Here is a 25,250-nt window from a genome sequence, read left to right as displayed (position 1 = left end):
TGGAAATGGTGTGGTAGTGTCTTGTGGGGTTCAAGAATTCTGTGTTGGTCTCTTCCTCAATGGTCCAGCTACCCCCATCCAGGTACAGGAGTGGACAACGAGCACGTGACAAACTCCAGCGCAGTGGAAGCATGGAACTTTTCATGGGGACATCAGTTGAATGCTTATGACCTGGAAGCAATATTGAATGTATCAGAAATCCAAAAAATCCCTTCTGCTGGTTTGGTATGGTTTGTGTTTGTTGTACAGAAGGTGTTAACAGCCAGTAGAAGTACATGCCACTGCCATGCACTTGATTGCTATGGAGTCCTGCTGTGATGAAGTTCCATAGCTAGCAGGAATATTAATTGGATCCCACTTATTTCTCCTTCTCACACATGTGCTGTATACTTACAAATAGGTACTTAATAGCCTGAAGACATAAAGAGTTAAAAATGAGGAAGTGTAGAGCTAAATTATATTCTCCAATGTGGCACGTGATTGCAGCTCACTTTATTGTGTTGTGAAAAGTAGAATGTAGTCTAAATTACTTTCGAAAAAACAAAAAATATGCTTGGGCAGTATTTTCTTAGGCCTTATCTGCTTAAGTAACTAACTGGTGGGACTACAGATGGCAGAGAAAAGAAAGCTGGAAACCCCAACATCCTCTCTGAATTTTTGAGGAAAGGGAAAACGAACAGATCCAGATGGAAAATATCACACACCAGCTGTTCCCAAATGGTAGACACTATCACAGCATTAGGAGGTTTGTATTTACTCTGGGAACCTGGTTGCATAAGGGACATACCTGACATTCAGGTAGCAGCAGCCCGGTGACAAGTACCCTGTCCCTCAGTGGCACAAAATGCACACTGAGTGGGGACAACATAGCTCAATATTTCTTTCCACAATAATGTCTCCTGAGATATGGTCAGTGCAGGTTTGGATTAGGGAATACAAAATATCACAACTTGCTGAAAAATCAAGAAAACACTGGAAATTCTTTCTCTTTGCTTTTCAGCAAAGTTTGCATTTCAACAGGGGAAATAAAAGCAGTAATTCCTGATAAGTACCAAGCTTAGTATCAAAAAAAAATTAAGGTAATAAAAATAAGCAGTCTTTCTATTTTCCATTAACAGGTGTCTGAAGCCTTGTTGGGTCTCTTACTGGCAGAGAGATGCTAAATGCAGTATTTTGCCACCATCATGGGATGATTTATCTATGGAATGTAATTTTTTATGCAGCTGTTATACCTCAAGTGGTAAATAAGGCTTTGTCTCTTCTCCAGAATTGTGCCACTTTAAATATACTACTGTAGTTAAAGTAATATAACACATTGGTTGTTGTTACAGCCCTGTAAAATAGCATTCAGTCATGTAGTTGTCCCTGTATAGCAAGGGGAACTATCTGTGGTGATTTTCTACTGCATTGCACTCTGAAGTTTTTATTGGTGTTATAGTAACAGCTGTTAGAAAAAACAAGAAAAGAAAGGCAAAAAAAAGAAAAAAAGAAGAAAAAAGACAACCAAAATGTTATGCTGGAAAGGTCTTGAGTGCAGACAAGGGCAAATCAGAAAGTTGTGAGTAGCTTCAGGTACAACCCACATTTTCCTGTGGTCAAGGATAATGGTAACACATTGTGGGCTGTATTAAATATCATTAACGGTGACAAGAGTGTGGCAAAAACATTTTGCTGGGCCAGGAAAGTAGGAGAGTTTTGACAATAGCATCAACAGCTTTAAAATTGAGAACAGAAGAATTTCTCAGGATCCATCTCTTGTGCAGAATGAGACCATTTTATGTCTGGTGACTATCAGAAGTCACAGTGTCACCACCACTGTTACGAAGCTGCTCCTAAGAACTCAATAGGAATCTGTGCCATTGTAAAAAAATGCTAAATATCTTGCAATACTTGGAGTATAGTATTTGTTTTCTGATTTCAAATAGACAGTGAAAAACAATTCTTGCCAAGGGATCCAATAAGAATTATAGCTACGTAAGGCTTATTTTAATGCCTGATTTTGGAAAAATCAGACTCACTTAAATTAATTGTTTTTTTGCAAGACAGAGCAATTTAGAGAATGTTTGCCTGGAAATATTCTGTGGGTTCAGGACAGAAGTTATTCTCCCAACAAGGCAGACATCAGCATAACGATCAGTACCAGTGACAGAAAGGCTTTATGCAGTGTGCCCCACACCATCAAGCCCATGATCTGATTGTTACACTGCTGGATATTTTCCCTCCCATGTTAAATTTGGAATGGCTTTGATTTCACCCTTGTATAAGTAGAGTCATTATTTAGGAACTTAGTTTCTCCTCTGATCTTATTTAGGATTCTTCATTTCTATATTTGGCCCTGCTGTTGATTTGCAAGGGGGCCACAAATTCTCTGTATCATAAATGACCCATCTCTAGTGTGGCAAATAACATTACCTGCCTAGCTGACAGAAACGTGCCAGACTTAATTAGCAACAGGCAATGTTTTCAAAGGTAACTACTTAGAGATATCCTGTGAAAATTGAGACTCTTGAAGACTATCAGGTTGAGCCTCTGGTTATGCATTCACACACAAAAATTCACAAATAAGTTGTCAAAAAACAGTTGGTCCTCTGGTAAGATGCATTTTAAACACACTACTATATGGCAAGTATGTTAATGGATACTTTAATATACATATTCTGAAACCTAGCTTTTACACTTTCCCTTATTCAGTACCAGAAACTTGAAATCCTACCGACTCTTGCTTGATATATTTCATTTTCTCTCACAGAGAAGGGCAAACTTTGCCAGATGTACTGAGGGTTACCTGCAAAATCCAGAGGTGAAACACACTACGGACTATAAGAAAGAAGTTTTAAAACTTAAGATTCAAGCTTAGATCTGCTCAGGATTTCACAACCCCATGAAAGTCAGGCAGTGTGACTGCCAAAATCTTTCACTGTGAAAAATACGTGTCATGATTTCATCACCAAACTGGAAGCAGTGGCCACTTGCACAGCACATACAAGTGCTATACAGCTGTTTTCATTATGGATCTCTTGCTTGCTGACCTGATTTCAACTGGTGTCAACTCAACACAACATTGTAAACTTCTTTAGATGATTAGAAAACATTCCTCTGAAGTATGTGAACAAACATGAGCTGCCAGCTCTGTATTGGAGATTATCTTACAAATGTAACATCTCTGCAGTGGTACTGTGTAACTATGCTATTTTTTTCTTCTGTCAGCTGCCTGAATATTAAGTTAGTTGCAATCATATTAAACATCTCCCTGACTTTTTTTCAGCAAGAAGCGTGATTCTTTTCCTTTGGAAAGAGCCAGATTAAGTTATGTGCTCTATCAACAATAAGTAACCAACATCTTCAGAAGATTCCCTTTGCACAGAGTATTCTCCATCCCCTCCCTGCTCCTAAGCGTGTGCCAGACTGCAGACAGCAACTGCATACAATTTTTCTGGTTTTAGTGCTTCTGGCCATCAGAAGCTGCTGGGGCTCTGGGCGCTGGAACAGAAGAGGAAAACACCATTGCCCAACTGTCCCAGCTAGCCCCCATGCAGTCTGCAGAGTGGAGAGGGCTAAAAAAATAATAATTCAACTTCATGGAGTTAATCAGTATTTCAAAATTGTTTTTGTGGCAGTTAGGAAGAATACCCAAACATTTTAAAGTTCTGGTGCGTTCCAGCTGTTGGCCTGAAGGTCCCAGCCCTGGTAGATAGTTAAAGAGATGTAGGCTCTGGAGCATCTGTCACTCCTGACTTGAAGGCAGTCCAGGCAGCAGGCTGCCATGGGAGTGGCAGACAGCAAGGCAGACAAGTTTTGCACAAGTCTGGCCTGACAAGCATGAATCTGCCAAATTTGTTGCTAATCTGGACCCGTGTAGTGTAATTGTTCAATTTTTAAAGAACTGCCATATTCTAAGAAAATAAATTCTCACCAACTTCTGGGTTTTTACGTCTCTTTTTACCTCTCTATCCCCTTCAAAGAAAAGGCAGCAAAACTGTAGAAAGGGAGAATGAAGAAAAAAGTTGTCATAATAAAAAGGAGTCTGGGAACAGGCTGAAGAGGAATAATACAGAAATCTCAGTTCCTGCTGCTCTCTGCAGAGGAATAATAAGAGTGTGCAGGGATAGAAAAAAGTAAATAAAGGCCGGGTTAAATGGGAGATAAGTAAAAATAGCAGCAGGGCAGAGAAATGGAGAGGATGTGGTGGAAATTATAGCAAAACTAAAAAGGTGGAGACTGGAAGGTAAAGGTGGAAGCCAACCTGATTGCCTTAGCTTAGCACTTGGGGTTAGTAGGTCTGTAGAGGTCCGTACCTCTACTTCATCCACTCCACACTTTCCACACAGTGCAAAAAGTAAAGACGAGTTTTACAGAAACTCTCATTTCATGGCAATTATGCCCAAAGTAAATCCATCTTGTGCTTTGAGATTATTAACAAATTTTATTTTTTAATTAAATACTTCTCACAATCCAGGAGAGAGAAAAAAAAAAGACTGAACAGATTTGCACAGATCATCCAAAGTTTAACACTTACTATTTTTAAAGTACTTAAGTCTTACTATTCTTTCAAGTATGTTTGTGGTGTTTTGTTTAGGAAAGGGGACTGAAGGGAATTGTGTATAGCAGATAGAGAGATACCATGGCAATAAAAACTAAATACAATCTTTACTAAAACTCTGCAAGGTGTTGAGGTGTCGTTCCTTTTACATGTGTGCAGACTGATTTCTTGGGCCACTTCCAGGCTTTTTTCTGTTGCAACCTGAGGTCTTCCCTCCAAAATTTATGCCCACTGTTACACACGGAGAAAGGCAAGCATTTTGGTGATATGGCGGTATCATTGTTAAACAGTGTAGCTCCTGTGGTCCCCTTGTGCATCACTTGGCACACAGGCCTCTCCTTCACCATTCCAACTCGGCCAGAGGAACCGGGTGAGGAAATTAGAGTGTCCCTTTGCTTTTCTTTTCCTGTCAGATCCTGGTGTGATAACCAAAACCTGGTTTGCATTCCTCCACCTTCATCTCTTCTGCCACAAATATAATTACTTGATGTATGTCTCGCTAAGAGATTTCAAACCTAAGATCTTCAAAAAGTCTGTCAAGGAGAAAGCAATAGGGAGGAAAGCTGAGAAACTCAAATGTGGTTTGAGGTCAATGTGTAGTATGAATGTGACAAAACTTTACTGATGTACAAATGCTTATGTATCTAATGTAAAATCTGAACACCTAATACCAAATTTATTTCATTATTATTCCCTCTCTGTCTTTCTTTTTGAGTTTAGCCTTTTTTCCTCTAACAGTATCAATTATTTTTCCATAGGGTCTTGCATCCCATTCTTTATCATCTCTTTTTCAGTACTACCCCTTCCTCTGCTAAATCATCAAAGATATTTTTGTTCTTTTACCTATTGTGGCAGAGTCTGTAAACACAATCTTACAAAGAGAATTTCTAAGTGTAAGCATTTGTGATGCATTTGCACTAAAAGCTTTGAATTGCTATCTTTGATAAAGCTATTTGGCCTGATTATATTATTTTGGAGTCACACATTCAAGCGCACCTCTCTGAAAAATTAATTTTTCAAAATGTATGTCTCAAAATGGGGGAGGATTATTTTTAAATACTGTGTAATCCATTTAAACAATTGTATTTCTATCCTGAAATTCACACGCCAGCAATTAAGAGTAAAATTTAAAGTCCATTGTTTAAAAACTAACAACTCCTAATCTTAAAGATGTATCAGATATAAACAAAGTTCATTTCAGTCTTATTCTCTTATTCTGGTTTTCAGTCTCTTAAGTTGCTTCTGTGCTTTGAAGACTGGACAGACAGATATTGCAGGTGATTCTTGTGTTGAACATGACAAGCATTCTGCATGAGCACAGAGTAGCAGGTGTAACAGCCATTGATGGTTGTAGTGTCTTTTTTAAGCAGGAATTGAAAATAGTATTTCCAAATACAAATTCAGATCCCATAGACTGGAATTTACCTGGGAGTAATTATACTTTTGGAAATTCAGTGATGTCTTTAAAATGCCATAAACAGTCAGGAAAAAGTGTATTCAAGTCATTAAATATCAGAGGCCCAGAAGTACAGGCAGCTATAAAGTTACACAATATATTGATCTCAGCATCTGAGGCATGGGCAGACATTCCCTTCATAAACCTCTGCAGCTGAAGACATCACTACCCTGGAACAGACATCACAGCACCCCCCAGTTCCATCAGTGGAAAGGATTATGTGAGCCTTCTTTAATCTGTTTCAGTCAAACTCAGTCAGGTTAAACAGTAACTGAAGTTGAAAAAAGTTAATCCACTATATTCAAGTTGAAGTTAATCACCAGGATTTTTTTTTTTACCTGCCATGTTCAATGGCAAGACATCTAGAGCAATTAAATATGGATGCTGCCCACACTTACATGTTAACAAAATCTATTTCCTTAGTCTCATACATCATCAGTGCAAGCCACTGAACACCTTCTGAGTCTATTGATTTTCAAAAGCGCCTTCCTGATGGAGCTGAGCACCCTCTACTGAGAGTGTCAGTGGGCCTTTAAAATCATTCTTCTGCAATGATGATTCCTTAGCCAGGTTCTCAAAAATCTTTTTTTTTATAGAAATGTACTGATTTCATTCTTTACTAAGTTGGTATCTGGTGTCCCTCTCCTTCTTCTATGTATTGATGGTTGTAAAACAAGGAACAGAACTGTTTTTAATTAAAAAGCATGCTTTGTTTGAGATGATAGCCAAATCACTTATAACATGACACTAGTCTGTCTTGTCTCCAGTAATAAATCAGTAACATACATGCTACCTTGTGATATTTAAAGATAACTCAGGGTAATAAACTGTACAGTGGTTTAATACTGTGTTTTACTCCAGCTAATTAATGAAAGTCAGAGAGAAAATGAGTGAATCCAAGGTTTCCTTCTCTTTTTGCCTATGTACAGTGTACTTAACCTCTCCATTGCATCTCTTTGAAAGACTGTAGGAAGAAAGTACTAGATGGATTCAGTGGCAGCATTTTAGTGCATCATTAATGAACCTTATAAGCAATCAACTGAGGAGCTGGGTTGTGTTGATATCTGGAGGTATAGGTGGCAGAAGACTGGTGTCTGAGTACATCCCATATCTCTCCTTAGGCACCAAGCAGCCATACCTTTTGTGGATTGACGTAAAGACTGGAGGTGCTGAGCACTTCTGATAAGGCAAGCCATCCTTACACTGAGACTTATATCTGGACCAAGGATTCTGCCCTTTGCTAAGGTTCCTGTGTGCTGCTGAACTAACATTTGGAGACTGTAAAAATCCTAGAGGCAAACTGGTGAGAGCTATGCCTCTGTGCAGCCCCTTTCTCAAGCTCTGGTACAAGGGTACTGGGAAAAGGAACAACAAAGAGAAGACAGAGAGTTTATGGCCCATACCACTGACTGAAAATTATATGCCATCCCAAGCACCAGCTGGCTTCTTTGGAAACTAAATAAAGCAGTTTATGTGATCTGCTGCTGCACAAAAGATTTTCAGAAGTGGTGCATGGAGTTCCCCAGAATTATTAGTAAAATATTGACTGCTTGTCACCTGCATTTGAAAATCAGCGTTCAGAAGAGCTGATTCAGGAACACAATGAGTACATGTATGTCTGCAGACCAATATGCTTCAAACAGCCATATGATGAGGGTGGCCTTTAGTCACTTTTATGGTCTCACTATGCCATACAGGGAGAAGGCAAGCAGAAAGAAGGCTGATGATTAGGATGTATATAGGTCTACATCTAAACACATGGAAATAACATGATAAAATCCTCCTCAGCAAGCAGGGAAACTCTTAATGACCTGCCTATTTCAAATTAGGCCTGAGCCTCATTTCCAGGTGTTTTAGATGTAGAATTCTTATTCAGGTTCATTTTTCTTCACAAAAGTTTCAAAAGACCAGAGAAAACGTAAGAGCTCCACGTGGATTGTATTGTCTGTAGTATCCTAAGAGACCTTTGGTTTCTTATTTCCACAATTAAAAGTACAACCACAGCTACATACTCATCTTTCCTTATGTTGGATTCGATCCTAGCAGTAGCATTTTGTACTACTTGTAGCTTGCTAATTCAGTGTGCTGGGACACCAGTCAAAGGTCATTAGAATAGTTAAATGCAGGTGACATAGAGGCCCTAATGTAGTTGTGTGCCAGAGAAAAAAAGAAGCAACATGTGGCTTCTCACTTTAGAAGATACATGTGGCTTCCACATTGAATGTCAAAGATAAGAGAAAGCTTAAAGAAGTGCCTGCACTTGGGCAATCACATCAGGATCCAAACTTGCCCAGACCTGTTCAGACTCATGGTTTCAGTTCAGTTCAGATCCACATCTAGAAGTTATATCCTGAAACTCTTCACAAACAAAAAATCTGGTTGGATCATGCTTGGTACAAGATTTCAACCAGTCTTTACTTCAAGAATAAGAGCTAATTTTGAAACAATTCTACTGTACATATACCTAGGTTAGGAGTGTAACTTCAGTTTCACTCCTTTTAGGCAAATTGCTGACAACAGAGGACATTGTACTCAGTATTCCAGACATCCCCTCATCAGTGCCAAACAGAGTGGAAGGATCACCTCCCTTGACCTGCTGGCAATGCTGACACCTTTCATAAAGACTCAAAACTCCATTTAAAAGCAATTTTAATGAGAAAATATTGGCCCTTACAACGAGAAGCATTTTCAGTCTGACAGTTTCTCGCTCAATCAAGCCACACATGATGTTGTAGACAGGGTCTGTAGTAACTCAAAAAGTTTTCAGCTTGTGGACATTCAAGTTTGCAGCTGAATATATTAAGTTATTTTACACTCTTTCCTGTACCAGTTTACAAGGCAGAAATGTGCATGAACAGATGAGGGAAATAAAAAGGTTTCAAGATGGCTATCTGAAACTTTCTGTTATCAACTTTTATGCGATCATCTGTTTATGAGAATTTTATATGGACAGATGATCTGGGTTTCTCTGCTGGGTTTGTGTGGCAGGGTTTTGGTGGTGGGGGGGCTGCAAGCATGGCTTCTGTGAGAAGCTGCTGGAAGCTTCCCCTATGGCCTATAGAGCCAATGCCAGCTAGCTCCAAGATGGACCTGCTGCTGGCCAAGGCTGAGCCAATCAGCAACAGTGGTAGCACCTCCGGAATAACATATTGAAGAAGGAGGAAAAGAAACTGCAACAGCAACTGCAGCCAGAGAGAGGAGCGAGAATGTGTGAGAGCCGCAGCCCTGCAGACCCCAGGTCAGGGCAGGAGGAGGGGCAAGAGGGGCTCCAGGTGCCGGAGCAGAGGTTCCCCGGCAGCCCTTGGGGAAGCCCATGGTGAGGCCGGCTGTGCCACTGCAGCCATGGAGCTCCGCACTGGAGCAGATCTCCACCTGCAGCCTGGGGAGGACCCCACACTGGAGCAGGTGGATGCACCCAAAGGAGGCTGTGACCCTGTGGGAAGCCTGTGCTGGCAGGACCTGTGGCCCCATGGAGAGAGGAGCCCAGGCTGAAGCAGGTTTGCTGGCAGGACTGGTGACCCCGTGGGGGACCCAGGCTGGAGCAGTCTGTTCCTGAAGGACGGCACCCCATGGAAGGGATCCAGGTTGGAGCAGTTTGTGAAGAACTGCAGCCCGTGGGAAGGACTCACATTGGAGAAGTTGGTCAACTGTCTCCTGTGGGAGGGACTCCATGCTGGAGCAGAGGAAGAGTGTGAGGAGTCCTCCCCCTGAGGAGGAAGGAGCAGCAGAGACAGCATGTGATGGACTGACCACAGCCCCCATTCCCCGTCCCCCTGCGCCACTCAGGGGGAGAGGTAGAAAAAATCGTGACTGAAGTTGAGCTTGAGAAGAAGGGAGGGATGGGGGCAAGGTGTTCTAAGATTTGGTTTTAGTTCCCATTACCCTGCTCTGACTTGATTGGTAATAAATTAAACTAATTTCTCCATGAGTCTATTGTGGCCATGACAGTAATTGCCAAATGATCTCTCCCTGTCCTTATCTTGACCCACAAGCTTTCAGTTGTATTTTCCTCTCCTCTGTCCAGCTGAGAAGGGGAGTGATAGAGTGGCTTTGGTAGGTACCTGGCATGCAGCCAGGGTCAACCCACCACAGTTTCATATGATCATTTGCCCATGCTATGAAAAATTGTGAGATTCCAAATATTATTTTGTGACAAAACTGAAAATTTTAAAGTATTTCTTTTCCCTTTGTAAAAGGATGCTCTGCTGGCTCTCTCATTTTCTACCATTCTCCTACATCCAATGTGCCAAACTGTGCTTTTCTCAGATAGTGCTTTCTCGCTTCTGTCTGTTGAGGACTATCTATGTTGTAGGCATAATTAACTATTCATTGACACAGAGCCTTGAATTTGCTTCTCTCCAAATTCCAGGAGAGCAGCCCTAATCTCTAGGTTACAAAGTCAGCTTCCCTATAGCTCATAAACCTTTACACAATGTGTTACAGCTCCAGCAGGAGATATTAAAAAACTATCTAGGCACTGCAGTGGTTGGAAAGCTCTTCAGTGAGGTGGGAGATCTACTGTCAATCCCCTGTTCTGATGAATATTTGCTTCTAAAAAAGATGCTGACATCTTTTCCTGGCTTCTCTGAAACCAGTTACATTGGATCAGGGATGAATTTAGAGCAGAAACTCTGCCATCACATAGTACTTATACGTGTATTTTAGAATACTAACCACAGCCTACTAAATGGACTTGAATATAAATGAACTGTGACTATGGGAGAATAGTTGAAATCATCTTGGATGTACAGATAATATTGTCTCAACTGTGAACCCTGCTTTAGAATCTCATTTCAGTCTCTACCTAAAAATCTATATGTCAAAAGAAAATATCCTGAGTGCCATCTACAAACTATAACATGACACAAAAAAAATCTTTCTATATGATAGAGCTACTTCTAATTTTCCCATTAGACCAAACGACATCATAAAGAATATCTGCCAACAATGTGATATAAAACCATACCATGCATCATGAAAAATAATTGCAATTCAATTACTCCTGAATTATAAAACCGTCAACTAGATGCAATAAGACAAAAGCCTTAGAACATATGAAAAACTGCTTAGCATAGATAATTATATATGTTTGAACAAAATCCCCAAAATAAAACATGTGTGGTTTGAAGGAACAGGGTAATCATGCCAAAATAATTCTCATTTATAGCAAAGGTTTGAGGATCAGCAATTTTAAAACCATCTCCCTGAAAAAAAAATTATAAAAGTAAATTAGCAAACCTTTCTCACTCATAGAGGGTATACCCAGCAACTGGGCAAAAAAATATTCTTTTTTCCTCTATCATCTTCTTGCTTAGATTCTGCTTTGGCAAAGTAGTTACTGTTGCTGCTCAGAATCACAGAATGGTTGAGTTTGGAAGGCACCTCTGGCAACTGTGTAGTCCACCCCATTTACTCAAAGCAGAGTGACCTACAGCACGTTGCTCAGTGCTCTGTCCAGTTGGGTTTTGAGTATCTCCAATGGAGACTCCACAACCTCTCTGGGGAACCTCTTCCAGTGTTTGACAACCCCAGAAATTTTTATTTATGTTTAAATTGAGTTCCCTGTGTTTCAGTGTGCACCCATTTTCTCTTTTCCTGTCACTGGGCACCACTGAAAAGAGCCTGGCTCTGTCTTCTTTATACCCTCCCTTCAGGTATTTTTATATATTAATAAGATCCCCCTGAGCCTTCTCTTCTCTACGTTGAACAGTCCCAGCTCTCTCAACCTTTGCTTATACGTGACATGCTTCAGTCCCCTCATCATCTTCATGGCCCTTCACTGGACTTATGCCAGTATGTCCATGTCATGTACTTTCTTGTACTTGCACTTGCTTAGGTACTGTGGAAAAAGCTATGGAAGTTTTGCTTCCTATCAGTTCTGTGGTTTAGTCACACTCTCTACTTGAATAGGAGAAAGAGAGAGAAAAAAAATACATTGGGGAAAAAGTAAGACTCGGGGAGAAAAGGCTACAGCAGTCTTTTGTAGGACAAGCAGAGAAGAGAAAGCTTTTTGCAGAAGAGGTCCTGTCTGTACTCTTCACCAGGACCTCTTGGGCATTCTTGGGAGAGGGATTTGATTCTCTTTCCTGGTATGGTACCTTTTGGCAGAATACAGAAGAAAATGGCTTTCCCACATCGTGTTTAATTATAACTACATGAGGGTAAATAAACATACACATCTTAAAATACAGCTTTTCCCTAAATTAAAAGCCTCACCCTCATCCTGGACTTTCACAGACAAAAGTTGCCATGGAACAAGGCAGGCATTACATCTGTTCTGCAGCAAAGCAGAACTGGGCTAAGGTTCCTGGTTACATCTGTCTAGAGTGTGGAAGGTTTTGCAAGAACACTACCAAAGAGAGAATAACATTATTCAAAGGCGATGTGGTACCATAGTCCCAGAACTTCCCAGAGAATTTCGTATATAATCAGTAATTTTAATAACTAGTTATTTCATAGATGCTGTTTTCCAGCTTTTAAAGTGTACTTGTATAACATTCAATAGGTCTTTATAAAATATAAAACAATTTTATTTGCATAGATTTGCTAATCTAATAGATTTCACAAATAAGCTTTATCAACCTCCTGATGACTACATTTCATTTTCTTAAATGACTTTTTACATGATTCACAGAGCACTTGTGTATTTTTGCTCTTCTGATATGTAGTCAGACAAATATTAGTCAGCATTTTTACTGATGTTGATGAAGTTCTTCAGAAGCATTAGATACAGGTTTCAAATGCTGTGATCTCCAAAAGAAGCACCATCATATTCTGTCCTACTTCTGATTCAAGGCTATCTGCGCAGCAGCCATAGTACTCTGAGACTTGTGTATTTTTGCTCTTCTGATATGTAGTCAGACAAATATTAGTCAGCATTTTTACTGATGTTGATGAAGTTCTTCAGAAGCATTAGATACAGGTTTCAAATGCTGTGATCTCCAAAAGAAGCACCATCATATTCTGTCCTACTTCTGATTCAAGGCTATCTGCGCAGCAGCCATAGTACTCTGAGACTGCAGTGACAGGCAGTGCAGAAATCACTAAAATGGTTGAGGTAACATTTTAAATAGAATAAGTTTCATTATTCATCTGTGAAATAGGGTATAGGACATAGAAAATAAAACACTGTCTGAAGTTACACCTAAAGTTGAAAAAAAGGGACAAAAACCAAAAAAACCTGACAGAAAAAGACAAAGAAAGTTCATACTAGAAGTTAAATCTATTTTTTTTAATATGAACCTTTGCTTTATCCCTTCTGTGATTGAACTCTGTCCTCACAGCTATTTTGAAGTCCTGTGAAACACATTCACAAGTGGCAGTTTATCTCCAACCTGTACAAGACCACAGCTTGTAGTGGTCTTCATATTTTTTATGCCTCAGAAGACTGGTAATTTGCATTTGTTGATTTCCCCCCTACTATCGATGTAACTGCAGGGAAGGAAAAAGTGAGAGAAGGACATACCTAATAGCAGAGTGCCTGACCCTTTCCCTGAGGCCACACATTGCCCTGTCTATGAGCAGCACTTGCAGAAAGCAATGGTTTCTTCAGCCTTCAGCCTTTGCTGGAGGACATCCTACAGGGATCAAACTTGGGCTGGTAACTGCTATTATGTGTTAAATTAAGCATTTCTCATACGCATCAGAGAAGTAAATTAAAGTGGTGATTTTGAAAAGCATGAAGTCTAGTCTTAGCCTGTGCTTTCACCACATCTCTTTTTTCTGTCACTAACCTTCTAACTCTTCTAATTAGTCACCTGGAGCTGTAGCAAGACACTTGGTGCCAGAAGCATTTCTCTAAACTTGTTTTGGCAGCATTTTCCTGCTTTCTCCCTTTCTGTCACCCAGCTTTGAGCTGTGTTTCTTTATTGTGGCTGCCTGCTCAACCTACCACCTTGGACCTGTTTTTACACCTAATGGTAAGGGCAGCAAACCCCAGGCATGTTTGTCCCTGTTTGGCAATGCTCTCGCCCAGAGGTTTTGCTCTGCCTGTCTTCTGACTTTGAAATGGCAGCCCTCAGGTCAGTGGTCATTGAGCCAACTTTGCAACCCATGCAAGGTAATGAGAGTCTTGGTGCTAACTAGAAAGATTTGACCCATGTAATTTTTTATTTACAGTGTCAAAACTGTTGTGTTGCATTGTCAGTCTTGTGCACATCAATTATGCTTCTAGCCCAGATATTTAGCAGGAACCACAGCTGCTACTATGATGAAGGGTAACACCTTTCACATGTTCTTTAAAAGAGTACGAGTAAAGCTGAATTAAATTTGCTAAAACATTAGAGAGACTGAACCTTCTAGAACATAAACAGTGGTCTAGAGCTACTACTGCCTTTTAGCCAGAGGAACTGTTGCACTGGACACTGAAGTTCTGCCTCTTCAATTTCAATAAACTACCCCCATAATAAAAACACTGACAACTGTCCCTTGTCAGAAAAAATTAGGAGAAAATTTCAGTTCCACCCTGTCCAACTTAATTCATTTGCCTAATGCTCATTTACAGGTTCCAGTATGAGTAGAAGTAACCTTCTACCTCAGGTGTTAGGCCACCAAATAGCCAGACCTCTAGTGAGCTGACACCATCATGTGAGAGCAAGTATTTTTATACACCTCTCTCCAAGATCTGACTGTTCCATTTTGAGAGCTCTACTTTAGAGAAGATTTGTTAAAAAAAAAAAAAATACAAATTCCTTACTGGCAGCCAGAGGTACTGCCAGACGGGCTGGATTTTGAACTAGTGATTTGGTGCAGCTAGTTTCTAGCTGTTTCAGTATATAAAAAGCTCTACATATGTTAATAGAAATAACAGATTTTTTTCATCAGGCATTATGCCGTCCTACTGCATTGTGTATTAAGAATAAGCCAAGTGAATGCCAGGTGATTCAACTAGAATTCAACTAAAACCATGCCAAGTAATTAGATAGCTGACCTATAATTGCTGCAGAAATGAGTAAAAAAATAAATGAATAAAGATTGTATTGTTATATGAGGTTGTACATTCTTGAGCTTATTAACTCATGAACTGATTGTGATCTGTGGCTATTGTAACCACCACACCCATATTAGTCACATGCAAAAGCAATTCAAAAGTAACAACAAAAATCACCCACCTCCTCCTTTCTATGGCATTTATAAGTCTCAGTCAATTATTTCTTTTCCCTAGCTTGTAAATCAAAATTAGGGTGAATGAAACCACATGTGAACTAAGATACAGTCATCCCAGGTAGTAACTCTGCTCTCTCCCACTTTCCATGATATGATTCACTTTGAGTTGCTAGTACCCATGAGAACAGGTAAACTTTGCACTCTTTAAAGAAAAATAATTTGTATGAAAACAAACTATTTTACATTGAAAAGCTTGTAGGAGCAAGAGTGTATTTATCCTGATGTTTTCTATCTGATTCTAAAATATAATTGTATTTCCTTTTAAAAAAATAAAAAGGTTAATTTTCTTTGTGAACAGTTAGGTAAGAGTAGCTTCATGTAAAGCAGGATATATGTGCCTTTTAGGTAAAATACTATGGTCTGTCCTATTTTGATTTGGGATTGGATTCATTAGGATTTGATAGCAAAGCTATCTAATAAGTTATAAGTGATTTCCAGTTTGGATTTCTCTGGTCAGTTTGTCCAAATGAAAGTCATTTTACCTATCATAGATCAGAAGACAGAAATAATTCTTGGCATGCTACAAGTCACAGCTGTTTTCATCCCCAACTGGATGTCTCTGAAAACTGTAAGTTCTTTGCTGTTGGAGTTCTTGCTTTAGACTCACACTAGATTAAAAAATACATGTTTCAGAATTATTTTAGGGAGCGATCTATTACTACTTAGATTTAAGATTCAGAGCTTCTAGGCTTTGTGTTTGAATCAAACTTGCTTTTTTTTTTTTTTGAGGTAATATTGGAATCTGTCTTTATCCATACTGGTTATATACTATTGCACATCTGTTCTGGGATGTAGTTCTCATATACTAAATAGACCTGAAGAGGTAAAATTTGAGTAGTTATATGGACAGATGGAAACAAAAAGCAGAGCCTATGTTTCAAAAAATGCCATCAGAGGCATTGAGAGCTCTATTTAGAGAAGCAGACCTGATTTACTACTGCCTTGTAACATGTGTATGCATTTATGTTTGTGCAAAATAAATGCAGAATGCTTCTCATTCTTAGTTGAGAGTATTTTGAATAGGTGTTAGTGAATTTAATGAGCTCCACAAAATGGAGGAACTGATCTGGGAATTCAGCAAAATTCTCTGTGGATCAGGTAGTGGGAGCATTATAAAGCACTGTAAGTTTGTCTCTTCCTAATCTCTTTTCAAGCTTTTAATTGCTTTTGGTTGGTATAAGAGAACACATCATCTGTGCCCTTGCCCCTCATGACGCATTGTAGCTGTGGTGCAATATCTGGCTAGAGAAACAGTTCTGGTTTAGGTTGCTTTTAGATGGCTTTTTTTTTCTTTGCTAATACATTCAACTTACTTTCTTTTAAAATTTTCTTTTCTAACTTAAATGTAGTAGCATTACTTATTTTTATAATTAACTTTATCTGAATTTCAACCAAAAATAACAAGAAATGTGATTATGATTAGATATTGTTAACCTTAAAAACAAAAAACCTTCTCTTTATCTTTGCTTGCAGTTTTTCACTTGTTGCCAAATTAAAGTATCAGATTATTTTAACCAAATTTTTTCTTGATCTATTATTTAAGCTCTGAAAACGTTAGCTTTCGTGTGTATTTAAAACTTTATCTTTAACATACAGATAAATTTGCACATACAGTATTGGATTCACATAATTTAATAGGTAATATAATTCTGGGGAAAAATCTTGTTCACCCTCAAATGGAATCATTAAATAAAGTGATCGAGTTCCTGAGTGTTGCTAAATTCAGAAGCTGAAGTGTTGATATAGCTCTTTGATTTTTTTTTTTTTTTAATACTCTCTGATCCTATATGTAATGTCACAAAAGTGACGGGTGCCCTAAGAAATTGTAGTACTGAAGTGTGGAATTCAAAGAGAGAGTCTTACCAGTTTGCTAATTACAGTGGAGGAGAACAGAAGTATACCTGTAACTTAAGCTGCTCTACTCAGTCGTACTCAAAGCAGACCAGTATGCCTGGTGCAGACAGAAGAGGTGTACAAGAGAAGCAACTTTTGAACCACACGGCTGACAAGGAGCAAAGACAGTTACCTGGGAGAGGCAACCATGCTGGAAACCTGTCTCAGCCTGAGAAGAAACTCCAAGAGGCTATTTGTGTGCTGCTGGTGGAGCTGTGCGAGCGATTCACGTTCTTTGGCATCGTCTGCAACATGATCCTCTTCTGCACTGTCAAACTCGGCTATCGCAACTACCAGGCGGCTATTGTCAATATGTGCTTTGTGGGCACCTCCATGTTGACGCCGGTATTGGTTGGCTGGCTTGCCGAATGCCTTGTGGGGAGGATCAAGCTTGTGTGCATCTGCATGTTTCTACACTTCCTAGGTAGGTGACAGCCTGCTCGCTCTTTCATGTTTTAGTAATTCTGTTGCAGAAGTGCATTACTGAGCATTGTGTTTGAAATCTAACACTTTTCCTCAACACCTTCTCTACCAGCTAATTACTTAGTTTCTCATCCACAAAATGCACTGCAGTATTTTTGCCTATGTGTTTTTGTGAGGCAGCGCTTTGAACAAGACTAAGGAACATTTCATTTGTGTCTTGTGGATAGTTGGTGCACAAACTTGACTCCTCTAAAGCCGCTTAGCTATTCGGAACACTGATGCTCAACTCTTTTAAAATTGGTCCCTTTAACAAGCATCTAAGGTTATTAATGTTTGGGGCAAATATGAGACTTTAGTCAGAGAGATAGTTTGAGAGAGGTTTTGGGAGCTGTTTCCCAGCTATTGATAATAAGATTTTATTGAATGTAAAGGTACGGGACTTTTGGATTTGGACAAGAGGGAAAGATGTATTTAAGCACATACCTATGTAAACAAACTTTGCCTTAAGTAGAGAGGACGTATCCTAATACCTGTATTGAGAATCTACTTTCTGTTAGCACATTCTGAATCTTCCCCATGCATTGTTCTGGATATCTTTTACATAAAAGCACTGTTCAAACTACTACATGTGACTGTTCTGTAGCAATTGGTGCATCTTACAGCTGGTGGTTATTCTGTCAAGTTAAACCAAGCTGATAGAAATACTTTTTACTTGGACCAGTTGTTGAGCATAAGCAAGTCTGATTTCTGCAATAGCCAGCCACGTTGTTATTTAGACATGCAACAAAATAAGGAAAAAAAATCAGAGTAATTCCTGAAATACTATTGAGCTGATTGCAAAATGATTGTACAAGCAGCTTGGAAAAATGATCGCTATTATATTCCACTGGTTCTCCCATGGGCTTCTGGTTTGGAATCTCCTTCTGCCACTTGTCCTTTCAATACATATCTTAAAATAGAAGTCTGGTGACAGAAGCAGAATTTGATGTATTTGGCTATTGTTTTAACCAGAACTTTTATTTTTTATAGATCGCTAAACACACCTGATGTGTTACGGTCTGATGCGCAATTGTAATCTTAGTCATGGCTAATGTTGGTGGTGTTGACACATCCATATATTTTGAGTTTAGTCTCCAATTACAACTTGGAGAATCTGTAGCTGATTAAATCTGAAAGACTTGCTTTGCAGACTAGAGGTGGTAAAAGCAATTCACCACAGTGCTTCTATAGGTGAAGTTTCTGAAAATCATGTATTTTCCATGAAGCTGCAGCACAACAAAAAAATTTTCCACAAAAGTTTTGATAATTTATTTGTTAAATTATGACTCCCATTACAATTCTCATGTTTAAAGAAGATGCAAAAAAGGCTACACAAAAACCACCATGGGGTGGTTTTTTTGGTTGATTGTGGTTCATCATGTGAAGTTACATGTTTTAACTGGTGCCTTCTGGCAAGTGGAGAGCTACTGCCCTCTATACTGCGTAGTATGGAGGCAATGGGGAAGGTCAGTGAGAAGAGCTATGTTTTCAAAGTGAACTCTTTGATTTATTGAAGAACTGGAATCCTTACAAGCATTTCAGAGGAAGATTGCTTTCTTGGAGGCCCTTATTATATAATAGCGACATCCAGAAAGGTTCTGCATCTCCACAGAACTAAGACTCTCCCTCTTTGTACTCCTTTGTTGTTTATCTTTGATTTTTCTTCTGTCTTTTGAACATAACTGCTTAAAAAATAGGTAGTTCTTATTCATCAGTCTAATTCTAATCCATTTCAAGTGAAAATTTTCTTTCCAATTCCAGGCACAGCACTATTACCTGTTGTGGCATTCCCCTTTGAAGATATTTACATTGACAGACGGCATATTCTTCATACACTAACCAAAAGGGAGCAGAAAATAGTATTCTACTTTGCACTGCTCACAGCCAGTCTGGGAATAGGAGGCATAAGAGCTATAGTTTGTCCATTAAGTGCATACAACCTTGAGGACTGTGGACCAAAGGAACTTCTTTCTTTTTTCAACTGGTTGGTAACTCAATGTCAGCTAAATATCTGTTGGGGATGATGGAGTATTGCCTTGAATTTCACTGCTGAAGGCAGATTCTTCAGTTTCACAAGGCAGATTCTGCAGATGGTGGTTTTCCTGTTGGTTTTTTTTTAACTGAAAAACATTTTGATTTTGGAAGAGTTTCCAAGAATTTCTGTAAAAAATTTTCCTAATAGGACCAATAGGTGATCATCTATTTTGGCCTCCTACAGAAATCTTCAGTCAGAATTAGGATGAACTGATTTGTCCAAATGCTCAAAGACTTGACAACCTAGTTGCTGTTAGAACAATATATTCCATTTGGTTTTCTACCTTATCCTAAAGGGATAGCCATGGTAATTTTGCTATCACTCTCTAACAGTGGAAAAAATCAATAATATATTAGAATTTACATCACAGTAAATTTTTAGCAATGGCAACAGTAGAGTCTAGTCTGCTGGAAGTGGAGATTGCTAGTAATCTCTAACTGCTAAGATCAGTAGTTGGGATCTGCTGTATTTTTTCAGCTCTGTTGCTGTGAAGTTTTGGCATCACATAAACCACTTGACATTTGTGTTTTGGTTTGAATATTTTAATTTTTTTAAGAAAACTTGGAAGACAAATTGCTCATAAAAAATCAAATTCTTTTCATATTAACTATTTCTCTCAGTGCATCAGAGGGGTCATTTTTGATTGTAAGCTTGCCTTTGTATAGTGCTACAGAAGTAGTAGAGTGCTATACACATTCACCTATACTTTCTGGTTAAACTATGGAGTCGTTTAACCAGAAGTCACAGTGGGAACCTCCAGATTCCTACTTCAAGGCAGGGTGAAATAAGCTCTAAACTGCCCCCCTTTCTCTCCTTTCCCTATACATGCACAGTGATTAAAATAAAAACTGAGTACATTTGCATATTAACAATGCAATGCTGAAGAATCAGTGAAGATCTTGGTGAATCAGATCTCACCTCCTTTGGGGATGGCTTTTCTGGCTATTCTTTTTTCCTCCAATTATGTTAATATCAAAGAGTTTTGAATTAAATCCAAACTTCAGTGAATAAGGCAGCTTTACCAAAGGTGGATGAGACTGTTTAGTTCCTTAGAACAGACTCTGCCTCCTTGACCTGCCCATAGGAGAGCAGGAAAAAAAAAAAAAATCCTTCCTTTTTACTTTATTCTGAGTTTTAATCCTTAATTAGCAACATCATTTTGATTAAAAAAGACTCTGGGGGATTAAGACTGGAGAGCAATCAGTTGCTCTGAAAGATAGCTCTGGAGAATTTATTGTACTGTGGTTCTTAGCCATTCAGAATTGTGTTTAATCAAAGTGACATTTCTCAGTGTTGATTACAAAGGAGATATAATATGAATAAAAAGTTCCTTGGGGGAATCCAAATGGGTCAGGTTTTGGAACTTTGGAAATATCAAGAAAGGCACATGTGCGATTAAAAAAAATGTAATTTTTGCAGTGGCATCCAAAGGGGGGCTGTTCGATTGCAATCTCAAGATTAAAAAAATGGGTGTTTCCTTCTTAGCATTCTTAATCTCATTAAAACCTCTCAGAATACAATCACTTTTTCTTGGTAGGCTGTTTTCACTTGGTAGAAGCTTGTCATAGGATTGAATATTAAAATAACATAAAGTGAGGTGGTTGCATACTCTTGATCAGTTTGAGTCTGTGTTCTTAGCCAAGTTCTATTTAAACAATCAGAATTATTGGGTTAAAGACTGGGTTGAAAGACCCTGTAATCACCTGTTTTCTAGTTCAATCCCTGAAGAAGACTACTTTGCACATCTGGAGTGTGGTTCACGACCATAGTGAACCTAGTATGAACTACGACCCTGGCCTTTTAAATAAACAGAATATACCAGTGCTAAGTGAAGAAGGGACTTGGATTCTGCTGGACTAAGTTTCCCTAAGGACTTCTGCTTTTCTAAGGTTAAGGTTATGGACTTGTACTATTTTTTTTGCAGCAGGAGAAGTAAATTCTGTCTATGGGAGCAGAGAATGATAGAAAAGGCTACAATCCAGACAGGGGATGAGGGTTAGCAGTATTGTGTCTTGTCTTACTGATCTGCTGTTAAAAAAAAAAAAAAAAAAAAAAAAGCCTTGAGTGCCTAAAGACTGCTTTCAGTGGAGAGGAAAAGTCCATGAATCTGAAGAGTATCATCTCCTGAAAATGTAAATTAATTAAAGGAAACAGTAATTGGTTTGGAACTTCAGACATGTCTTGGTGTGACTTCAGAGAAATGCATGAAGCAGGAGAGCTCACTGCTGTGCATGTCCTTGCTGGTTCCAGGAGAGCTGCTGCTGCGTGGCTGTCAGCAGCACTGACTTTGCCCTGGTGGAGTATATTATTTTACTTCTGCCACTTGCCCGGGGTCCTGTGAGGCAAGCTGCATAAGCGTGTTCCCATGCCTACTGCTGCACAGCCCTGTGGTCATTTCCCATCTGTGGGAGAAGGATGGACTCTATGAGAGTTATATTCCGAAGCCCTTATGGTCTTGTCTGACTCCAATATATATCATAATCTTTGTTTAGTCACTGCACACACACTCATGATTGGTTACAGCTTGTTACACATGTTATTGCAATTGGCTATATACAAAATATCATGCACTGTCCATGTGCCTCTCACACAGTCAGGATTCACTGCTTGCAGGTGTTCCTGTACTCCTTTGCTTCTTCTAAGTTGTTTACCACAGCTCTTTCTCCTCAAGGCTGAGCTGTGCAGGTGTCCAGCTGCTTACCAGCTTCTCAATGCTACAGCTCCTTCTCCTTAAGGTTGAGCCGTGCAGATCAACGCCACAGCTCCTTCTCCTTAAGGTTGAGCCATGCAGAGTGATCCCAACACCCATCCCTTAGCAGGGTGCGAGCGTTGTCTTTGTGAGTGAACAGACCTGAGTAGCATTACCAAGGTCCTCAATTCTGACAGGATAAACGTTTTGCTTTCTTGGCACTAGCTAGATGTGATGTAATGGGCAACGTCAGAACAAGTGGATGGAGTAGAACAGGCACTTCACTCCTGTAACTTGCAATATGACTATTGTTTGTCCTGGCAACTATGGCAGGCCACCTAGGAATAATTTTAGATTAATGAAATGGGGTTGAGGAAGTCTCCTAGGTGTCAAAAGAGACTTGCAATCCCCCTCTTAGGATTTTCAGCTCAAAACATTTTGCTGTGATTGTCGATACAGGGAGCTGCAACGGTAGGCTGATACTTCGCTCCTGCCCTACCCACTCATTTGCAGATGAGGAAGGATCAAGCTGGAAAGCTTGGGAGTTGGATAGTTGATGGGTAGCTAGTCTACTACATGTTAAGATTTTTCTTTTATTGTTAAGAAGGTGATTCTGAATGAATTAGGAGACATAAATGCTAAAGTCAAAGTAGCATACATGAAGCAGAAGTGGCACCAGACAAGAAAAAAAGCTTTGCTTCCTCAAGCAATATATATTAAGCTATATAATTATGTATCAATGTATATTTCACTTTTAAAGGGAACCATTTTTCTAATGTTCCAGCAAAGGTGAAGGAATCTCCTCTTGCAGTTCCTTACAAAATGTAATCTCTGATATATTGAGGTAGCACTATTCCATTATTGATCCCTTTTCTTTGTTTAAAATACAGTTGTCTTTAAAGCCAACATAGGACTTGAAAGCTTAGTCAAAGTTAAGAATTTTAACTTAAAATTTCAAAGGCTAGGTCTGCAAGCCAGAGGCAAATACGCAGCAAAAATTGCTGAATGACTGACTCTGACTCTTCAAATGTAGTATCATACTGATCCCCGACAGTATTTTTGGAAACTGTGACTCCAACAAAGTAGGTCTTCCCTAAATCTGATCTCTCTGCTCTGAGATGCTGAATATTCATCAAGTCTGCTCTGTAGACTCAAATCTCCATTTTGTTTGAGAGTTGTGGTTTAAGGGAGACCTTGGTTAAAGCTCTGCTGAAAGCAACAAGACAGCCCAAGTGGCCTGAAGAACAGTGTAAGGGGAGCACCTTCTAATTTAAAAGAAGTTAGAAGGGTTATAACTGAAACACTTGTAATTGTGAATGGTAGAGTAAAAACTGGTCGGTCATGTTGTGAGAAGAGGGCTATGCTATGGAAAATTAAGCAGTATGTTTTGTTTCATTTATGTTTCACTTTAAGAAATAGCTATACAGTTAATTAACTTCTTGAAAAAGCTGAATTTTAGAAAAACTCATGATTTAATGTGTTATGTAGGAGTCAGAATCCAAGGAAAAAAGTGTGGTGACAATATACCCCTAACTGTTTAGATATAAACTCATTTGTTAGGATTAAGAAAATAAGTAGTTATCCTTTTTCATCCTATCAGGGAAATGCATTGACTTGGCATTTTTCATTTTTTGGGGTTGCTTTTTGCTATCCTTATAATTCCTTAAAGCATATTTATTGTGCTATTGTCAGGGGTTCCAAACTGCAGTAGGCCTATCACTAGTGGTATGGCATCTGCTTCCAATAGTATGTGATTTTCATTTGAATATCTCCTGTGCATAGGAGGGGCTCAGCACTTACTTGGGAAGCACGTCTACTGCCAAAGGCAGACTCAGAGCAAATTATATTGGGAAACCTCCTTATCAAGATATTTCTGTAAGCCAACAAAAATTCAAGCTGAGCCTTGCAACTAATAGAATTTATCAGAAGGGATGGCTTTTCTGATATTTCTTAAACAAGGGATGGTGGCATTAAGACATTTATTTCTTAAGCTTAAAGTATGTAATTTGATGATATGGCATACACAAAACTTATGTTATTAGATATTAAATGCGTAAATGGTAAATGTTGATGTATTTAATTAGTCTGATCCACAAGAATATTTCCAGTACTAGATTGATAATTTGTTCAGATCTACTGCCTTAGTACAGTTACTTTAATCATACACCTCTTGGAGCTGAGACATGCAAGTGAAATTTGATGTGAAATGCTGCGTCAGTTTGTGCATGGTACTGATGCTGTCCATGTTTACTGTACTTACCATGCCTTTAATATAATGTTTTAATCTTCTGTAAGCCCTTATATTATTCAGCCTCTCTTCTCTCCCTTGTCTGTGTGTATTAGGTTTTACTGGCTGGTTAACTTAAATTCAGCAGTTGTCTTTGTCAGCATTTCTTATATCCAGAAGTCTGTTGCCAGGAACCTTGGTTTTCTTATCCCATTTGTGTCCGTGCTTATGGCTATGATCACAATTCACATGGTGCGGGGTGAAATGATTTACAAACCCAAAACAGGTAAGAGGCAACTGTATCTTAAGAAATATCTTTAGAGATTATTTTCACAGAAGAGATCAACTTGCATGTTTAAATAAATTCTTCCACAACACTGCCCTGATTGGTTGGAGATATTTGGGTTTTAGCTCTACAAGGTCTGTGTGTAGGAGACATCATCTATCCTCGGTAAAGATAGATCTGGAGATTCTGGATGGGCTGAAAAAGTGGAAAGCAGTCTCTGGTAAATTTATGTACATTTTCTGTCATGTCAAGGCATGTGTCAGCATTTGCCTGTGTTGGAAAAGGTATAATATGCATGCTGCTGGTGGACTCTATTTTGTCATGTTTGGTTCAACCTATGCCCAGTGTGTTTGGGTCAATTGCAGACAAGTTTGAGCCTATGCTAAGGCACCAAACACATTTGTGTTTTCTCCCTTAAGTGTGCTCAATTGCTTCACCTGAACTTGCACCTGGGCAGCCAGACAGTGTGGTTAGTCAGCTACACAGGAGTATGCACT

General features: G+C 39.1%; 1 protein-coding gene across 1 annotated transcript in view; it reads left to right on the top strand.

Moving 5' to 3' along the window:
- Nucleotides 1-15,490: 15,490 nt before the first annotated feature.
- SLC15A5 (solute carrier family 15 member 5) overlaps nt 15,491-25,250 on the top strand; it is a gene marked incomplete at its 3' end in the record, with an annotated part of 35,181 nt that continues 25,421 nt past the window's right edge. The window contains exons 1-3 of the mRNA XM_082014273.1: nt 15,491-17,478; nt 19,278-19,500; nt 24,584-24,753. Of these exons, the coding sequence (XP_081870399.1) occupies nt 17,109-17,478; nt 19,278-19,500; nt 24,584-24,753 (763 nt within the window). The 5' untranslated portion in view covers nt 15,491-17,108. The remainder of the gene's footprint in view (nt 17,479-19,277; nt 19,501-24,583; nt 24,754-25,250) is intronic.

Source organism: Phaethon aethereus, assembly GCF_964289735.1.
Source record: "Phaethon aethereus genome assembly, chromosome: 1".
In the NCBI taxonomy this organism is placed as follows: Eukaryota; Metazoa; Chordata; class Aves; order Phaethontiformes; family Phaethontidae; genus Phaethon; species Phaethon aethereus.
The sequence above is the reverse complement of the archived record's forward strand: the minus strand, read 5'-3'. Positions and strand labels throughout refer to the sequence as shown.